Genomic DNA, 8381 nt, shown 5'->3' on the forward strand with positions numbered 1-8381 from the left:
TTAGTTTGCTGCAGTTACTACAGAAAATCTTTCCTCAAACAGGCTGCATTGCTGGAATGCTAGTGATAGCTGAAATTCTTTAAGTAAAACTAATAGATCCTGTGGAAATAATTCTGAAATTTAAATCCCTTAATAGATTTTGCCTTGCTGGGATTTGTATTAATGTGTGATTAATAAATAATTCACACAAAAACAGCCAAGCTGTGAAAAAATGGTGCAGCCTTGAAAAGCTTGGGTGAAAAAAGTTGTGAAATCAAATGTGGCGGCCGAGAAATGGCTGCAGTGATGTTAATGTAATAAATTTTAACAATGCACACAGCCATTATTAAATTTTTTTAGCATTAACATCATTGCAGCCATTTCTTGGCCGCCACATTTGATTTCACAACTTTTTTCACCCAAGCTTTTTAAGGCCACACCATTTTTTCACAGCTTGGCTGTTTTTGTGTGGATTTCACTTCTTTTTGTACTTTATAAGAGATGTAGTCCTTCAACTGCAAGCATACAATTCAACAAATTAAAGTTATATGATAACTAGCACTTCAGGATTTCATGACTTAATAGTATGGCCTCCTTGTGCTAGTTATATTTGAAAGTGTTGCACATAGTTACATCATTGAGAAGTTGTGTATTACACAACTTCTTAATGATGTAACTAACTTACACAACTTCTTCCACCTTTTATAATAATTAGTGTACAGAGAAAAAAAAAAAAGGCGGCCAAATTACCAGCCAATTAGAGCTAAAAGAAATTAATTTAGGATGCAGCTACAGTGAATATAGAACACAGCTGAATAGTAAAGGTTCAATGTTAAATTTTTGTTAATTGCAATTGATTGTATGTAAACATTCATTCTTGGCTGCTTCAGATATCAGCTGTTTCAGTTGCCAGTTACTTTCACTTTGATGGGTGCACCTATTTCAGCCAATGCATGCATGATGCATGGCAGTTAGGTATATGATAAGATTGATCCTTGGCCGCTCCAGATATCAGCTCTTTGAGTTGCTAGTTATTTTTACTCTCATGAGGTCTTTCTCTACAATTACTGAGCTGTTTTACAAGTACTTGTAGTATCATGGACACGCCTTTTTTTACAGCAAAGGTGTTTTTGGGGTGTACATATATACAGTGATTGATGAATTGTCAAATTCAATAATATAAAGGACTATATTATCTGTTGTTCTCACAGTGAGTCGCAATACGCACATTTGTTTGCTATACAACAGAGCATTGTTTACAATAGCTTGTATGTAATGAAATAAATTAATAAAAGCTTCAATAGATGTGTGTGGTAGTCCTAATGTACTTCCGTTGAGTTTGTTCACTAGTACTCATTACAATGTCCATTATAATGATGATGTCTCATAGCACAAAATCTAAGAAGATTATACCCCCTGGCCCAAGCTGCAGATAATTAAATGCTTTTCTAAACTACGTATATGCTTTGGTGAGTCTGGAACATGCAGGATTACTGCATGACTGCTAGTCTTCTACTAAAGTTTGCCCGATCTATGATTCCCTTATAGGTTTTATAACTCTAAGAAGGCAATTAACTCTTTGAATCAATGCAACTTTTGCTGATTAAGTTCAAGAAATAATTTAGTTATCTTTGCAACTACATGCACAGATTGCCACACAGCTATAGCTTAGATACATGTGGAGTTAACATCTATAGTCACCAAATTGAGAAAATCATAATGCTAAAGAGCTGAGCATGTTACAGCTACAAAATACAATCATTTCAGAAAATTGAACTTGCATGGCCAAGTGTGGTTAAAAAGTATAGCTTTCCATCTGTTAACTTAAGTATTTGAAGAATTACATTGACACATGCATTTCTGACATTTCCTCCACAGTGGCTGAAACAGGACCCAGCAAGGTTGCCACATTTGGTATATAGGAGTCAGTAGACACTGCAATGACAGCTCTATAAAGTACAGTATCTGAGCAGTGACTATTATATCAGACTATCTATTAGAATGTAATTCTATTAGTAATGCATCAACAGCAATTTGAAAGGTGCAAGTATACAAGATGCAATTGTGGCATAACCACACTAAATAATATTGTTCATGAGCTCAAGGTCAGGTACGTAAGTATATGCCAAGACAGTCTCCATCTACAGAGGTTAAGAATAAGACAGTGATTATGTCTGAGAATATAATAACATATTTTTAAATGTAGGTGAAATAATAGCAATCAGCTATTTGTCTCAAGTTGATATTGTTCACTTGTCAGCTGCTGTCCAATAATGATGGTTATATACTATTTGGTAGGTGTGCAGAGTTGTACAATTATGCAATAAGACCAGGGATATGATCAGCCATAAATTCTGCATGAAGCTTGGGGGTATAGGGATTCCTTATGTCTATAAAGCCATCCTAACAATTCTAAAAATACCTGCCCTATTGCACCCCAAGCTAGTCTTGGGATGGCAAAAGTTGGACTCGAGTCTGCCACACAAGTTAGATTCTATTCAATGCATGTCTGTGCATGTGGTATTTCTATTATTATTATTGGAGGGTCTGATGGTCTCTGCCACTTAGCTGGATAACTCCAGTCTTCTTATCATGTTTTTCCTATAGTTGTTGGAGAGTCCAAACTGTTAGGGACCAAGATATTGTCTTCCATAAAGAGGTGTTGGTCATCTAGTTCCAACATTACTGAACTTTTTTTTATTTTTATAAAATAAAAATTATATATGATTAAGGACAGATATGTAAATATTTATTGTGTTTGTTTGAGTGTATGTATGCATGTGTGTGTTCATCAGAAAAGGGATAGCTCAGCAATAAGGGATTTGTCTGAGTTAAGTATGATTGTTACAACATGTGTAACTCATCATAGCTAACAGCTATTTACGCAGAATAATCCCATATCATGAAGTGTTTTTTGTTGTTGTTATTGAAAATTTACCTTTTATTTTCATTTTTATTACAACGCAACTAGTCCTAGCGGTGAGCTTTGAGATTTCATTCCACTGACCACATGGTTGATACAACCCATACATGCCCCGGCAATATTTTCTTGCACATGCATTTATATCACTTTGCTATTAATACCTACTCTTCTATGCTACTTCTATAGCTGCGATACAGGTGTCCTACGTTCATGGTACATATAGTCTTAAAATACTGTCTCATGCATGCTGGTTAGCTGTGATGTTTAGTGTTACTACCGAAGCATGGACAAAATTAATTATCTCTCTCCATTACCTTTATTTAACAAGTTCAACTCCATATAATAAAGCTGGCATTAGCATCTCATTCTGACCATTCCTATTTTATTCTAAAACTATTTTGTCTCTAGTACTGATGATGCCTGCAGTAATCAAGGTTAATTGTATCATGGTTGTGGCAGACAATAAAATTTTTTAACCTACATGTGGCTACAAGCCTTTACTGTTTGATCAATTTCAGCTGCCATACATATAACATTATAGCTATGTAACTAAATAATTATGGGGATTTTTGGCATGAACAAATCCAGGTGATTAAAAGTTCCACTTGCAGGGACTTCTAATTTAAACCAAGACTATAATTATATGTTAGTTGCAATAACAGTTCACCATGTCTTACATGTTTCAATTAAAAAAAAAACCCCGCAAAGTGTGTATACGTAGTACAACAATGCATATAAATTAAACAGCATTAACTAATGATACTATTGTTTGAAATCATCACTAACAAGTCCATCTCTGTACTCAGCATAATTGCATGTGAGTTCAGGAATTTCAAAAGACATCATATCTTCTCTATGAGGAGTATAGTGTGTGAGATGACAACACTTGATTATCTTCTCCTTCGCATCCCATAACTTGTTCTCCACATTACAGTGACATGTGAAGGTGAGGAAATGATACAGTAGTATTATAGTGAAGTGGATAAGAGCTATTGTGATCATCACATTTGTGATGGTGGATGATATGGTATCACTACAGTGATAAGAAGCTGAATATATTATAGTGACATTGATTAGGAGAAGGTATTCTTGAATGTTAACAAGGATACTTTTGTGTGGACATATGTATCCATAGAAGGTAGTAGTAATAATAAGAATAATAGCTCCCACAATCAGTCTCACTTCTGCTGTGAACATATGCAAAGCAAAAAACACATTTCTTATGATGATATAAACTGCTATCCAATAATAGTGTTTGTGTTTATATGATCCTTGAAAAGCATCTAGTAAAGGCTTGAACCGATTTATTATCCTGAATCTCATCACATATCTTGTAAACAACAATGTCATATTAAAAGGAATCAACACCACAAATGATATCAGACATGTTATGAAGAGTATGGTAAACTTTACACCAAATAATGGAACACTAGCATCAATGGACCATACTAAGTGTTGATGGTTACTTGGTAGTTCAGTTATAGTGGAATAAGAGAACAACACTGTTGACACATTTCTGAGAATACCAGTATAGGATAAGAGAAACAATGTAGTTAGTACAGGAAGTGATCTAGTAAATATGAGTCGTTGTATTCTAGTGGAATATCGACTTGTTATGATTAGTAAAGTGGCCATCATTATGAGGTAGAAAGGAAAGAACAGTTGTAACCACATTTTAGCATAACTGTCCATTCCATTATAGAAACATGTTTCAATACCCAAATCCAAGTTAGTGAAAGAAATAAACACTTTCAGTGGCTTATAGACATTATCATTGACTAAAAAAACAGAACCATTGATACTGATAATGTTTGCATAGAATATTATTCCATTAATTGTTCCTTTAGTGACAGTCAAGTTAAGACAATACAATAACACTACCAGTACAACTCCAGCAATCAACACAGCAATACTCAGTAACAAATACACATTGGTACATTTCATACATCTTGATGAACCAAATATCATACTAAGTTCATTTTGACACTGTGAACACAAGAGGCTAGTCCTGTGGAACTGACACTGTGAATCAGGATGTTCCAAGTTTAACTTTGTTGTGCTGGGTGAACAGTAATCCATTGGACAATGGGAGGATATTGAATAGTGTGTTTCAGTACTGTGATTGTTATAACCAATCCAACTATTAGCAGGGCGTTGAATAGCTACTTCATTGATGTAACAAGTGTTGATTTGTAGGTCACTGTTAACAAGATAAGGATCACAGTCACAAATTCCATTGAGTAATGTAAATCCAATTGGACAAGGTAAGAGTTTTACATGAAATACATCATAATATTTGTATAAATAGGGCTGTGCTGTTAGAAACACAAAACACTGATCAGTTCTCTTTGAAACAATTGTAAAATTAGTTACTGTAGTTTTTCTGCCTATTTTGACGGTGAGTTCAGCTTCATGAGCAATCTTACATGTTACGTTTTGTATAACAATATTCTGTGTTTCAATGTACATGAGAAAATATTCTGATTGGGAATACTCTGAAAATTCTGTTTCTTCATTAAGTGGTAGACAGAGATCAGCTTGTAATGTTTCTCCTGGATAAATATGTCCCAGTGTGTCAGTGGTACAATTGTAAGTTCCATTTTGTGGACAATAGCATAAGTTGGTATGGTGGTTCGGTACTAAACTATTACTGTGAATAATGTGACTATTTACCAGTCCAGGATCATATCCATTAAATACAGCAGTTTCCAACCATCGACAGTGAGATGTGTAATAGTTTAAACCAGAAAAATTTCGAGAGTTTCCAATAAATTTTATGCTATAGAGTTGAAGCTGATATTGAAATTGAAGTACTGCTAATTTACTTTTTGGTGCAAGATACTGAAATAAACAATATGGATACAGTGTATCATCAGTTTCAACTATTAACAGCTCTCCATAGCAATAGTTTGACTCAAATACTATAGTGGTATACTCCAAAACTCTAATATAATTTGATTGAAGGTCAATAATGTTAACACAAGTGTTATTAAAAAACATTACATTGTTAGAAAATGTGACAGTACTTGAACGACTGGTGATGATGCTTCTAGCTTTATTGTTAAATATGAGAATATTCCCACTCAGATGCAATAATACATTTTCAGCAAGTATTAGATCATTATTAATAAACAGTGATTGTGTTTTGTTAATGAAAATTTCAGTAAGGAATGCTTGTAAATTGCAATTTGGTATGTCAATCCCAAAATCATAACACCTGAAGAATATCAGTCCGCAATATATATTATAATTAAAACTGACATTAATCAGACTTACGTTACCACCTAGCATGCTGTAAATGGAAACTAATGGTCCAGAATATTCATTCATGTTAAAAGTACAGTCCAGTAATGTGACAGCCATTTCTGATGAAATTATTGTTACTTTAACTAATGAGTTGGGATTGATGCCATATTGTTTGTTATGACTAAAGGCACAATTTGTAAGAAAAATATTATCACAACCTTCATCGGAATGAGTAGAAATCCTTATCATTGGTTCACTTGTGAAATGCTTTACAAACACAGAGTTACGTATTATAAGATTCATGTTGTATTGGTCTTGTGCCATTTTTATGTCAACTGCCATATTAGCAAATGCATAACCAAGAGAGCTAATTCCTATTAAAAGGTTTGTAACAAATATGGTATTGTTTTCATCATCATAGTCAAATGTGTATTCATTGTCATCCAAACACAACATTATTCCCCAACTTGTTTCATTTCTAGTATATATTGTAATAGAATTTAAATAAGATATTCTGACCATGTTGTAGCCTATTATTGCATATTGCATGTGATCTTGAATAGTTACATTGTTTATTGAAGTGAAAGAGCAACAGGCAATGTGTAAACTAGGGGAATATGACTCTGACCAATGAAATAAAACATCATCAACAAATCCATCAATGGGACAGATAGATAGTAGCCAGTTACGATATCCACCACATTGTTCAAATACCAAGTTTGATATGGTTGCATTATAAGAATAAACAACTTGGAAAGATGTTCTGTAGAAACACTTCAGGATCACATCCATTGAAGCATACTCAACACCAACAAAGGACACATTGTGTACATGTTGTATTACAAGATTTGATGTAACATTATACACTCCTGGTAGTAGCTTAAACTCAACATTTGATATATTGGATAGGCTGTTATTCAGTAGGAGATTATCCAGTGTAGTACAGGGTTGGGAAGGACAATTGATGATGTTAGGATGATCTGGTACAACATGTATTACCAGTGCAACTACATTTATCCACAATTGTGTGATTGTAAATAAAACTATCCACTTCATCTAGAAAAAGCACTTGCATATCATATTTATTATATACATTGATATTACAAATGAAAGTATGACTATTTCCTATAACATTCATACTGATTGTAAGACTCGATAACATTCAAATTGCAGCATTCATGCATACCTTAATCCTCAAGCAAGTTCCAAATGTTTAAAATTTAATAATCTGTGTACAAAACACACCTGCAGACAGAGATAATGTGAATGCCAATATACATGTTAACATATAAGTTTTGTGCACTGTTCTAAACATAATGATGTATGCAAGCATACAATGACTGCTGAATTTCACATTCAATAAATATAATGGATTCAATCAATTCATACACATTTGTATGCTTTAGACAACAAGACATTGTTTACAAATAAATTATTTAAAAAGGGAAATAGGATTATAATTAATCACTGAAAAAAAGCCACAAAACAAGAAGGCATTGCTGGGGTGGTAATGTAAACCCACAAATCCCTATTTTGACTTGACAAAGCTTTCAAACAAAGAGATTTGTGGTTTATATAATTACATTATTACCACCTACTGCAATGCCATGTACCATCAGTGATTGATAATAAGTTTCTGAGTGTTGTTTCATGAGCAAGTCTGCTTTTCAATGTGGTTTTTAGGTGACTGCTATATTAGGGGTATATATACAAACGATCATTACAATAATAATATAATTATGGTCATTGTCTAGGCACAAAATAAGAAATACCTACAGTTATAGTAACATTTTGTTAACCCTATTCCATACATCACTACATGCCCATATCATGATTTACATCATGCAAAGTGTTTACAGTTGTCCCTCTATTATCCGAACATTTTGTTATCCGAACTGTGGAAATGACTGTTTTATTAGAGTATTTTGACAAAGGTGGGTCATTCCATACACCAAATCAACAAAAAAAAAATCCCAACCCCTTTGGATTTCCATGAAATTTAGCATAGACATGGACTCTACTAAGAAACTTTCTCACACCAAGACTTGGCCCATTCTATTGATCTCTCTTTAAGATATGACCACTCCAAGTTTATTACAAAATTCTACACTGGTTTAATAAAATGGTCATAACTTTGTCAGTGATTATCACAAAACCTTTCCGTTTAGATTTTTGGAATGCTTATTAAATTCTCTTTCAAGTGATATATAATTCATTATAATTACTCAAAGGA

At 33.5% G+C, this 8381-nt stretch overlaps 1 protein-coding gene across 1 annotated transcript; it reads right to left on the bottom strand.

Annotated features, from left to right (window-relative positions):
- Positions 1-3606: 3606 nt before the first annotated feature.
- LOC136264629 (uncharacterized) lies at positions 3607-7429 on the bottom strand. The gene is made up of 2 exons (XM_066059409.1): positions 7335-7429; positions 3607-7204 (listed from the first exon to the last, which is right to left on the bottom strand). Exon 2 carries the CDS (start codon positions 7202-7204, stop codon positions 3665-3667), a length of 3540 nt encoding a protein of 1179 aa, XP_065915481.1. The 5' UTR covers positions 7335-7429; the 3' UTR covers positions 3607-3664.
- Between the last annotated feature and the right edge of the window lie 952 nt (positions 7430-8381).

The sequence above is a fragment of the Dysidea avara genome, chromosome 8, assembly GCF_963678975.1.
Source record: "Dysidea avara chromosome 8, odDysAvar1.4, whole genome shotgun sequence".
Classification (NCBI taxonomy): Eukaryota; Metazoa; Porifera; class Demospongiae; order Dictyoceratida; family Dysideidae; genus Dysidea; species Dysidea avara.

Excerpts from the sequence above, each read along its gene's own strand:
- LOC136264629 (XM_066059409.1), bottom strand. The coding sequence starts at position 7,204 with ATGAAGTGGATAGTTTTATTTACAATCACACAATTGTGGATAAATGTA.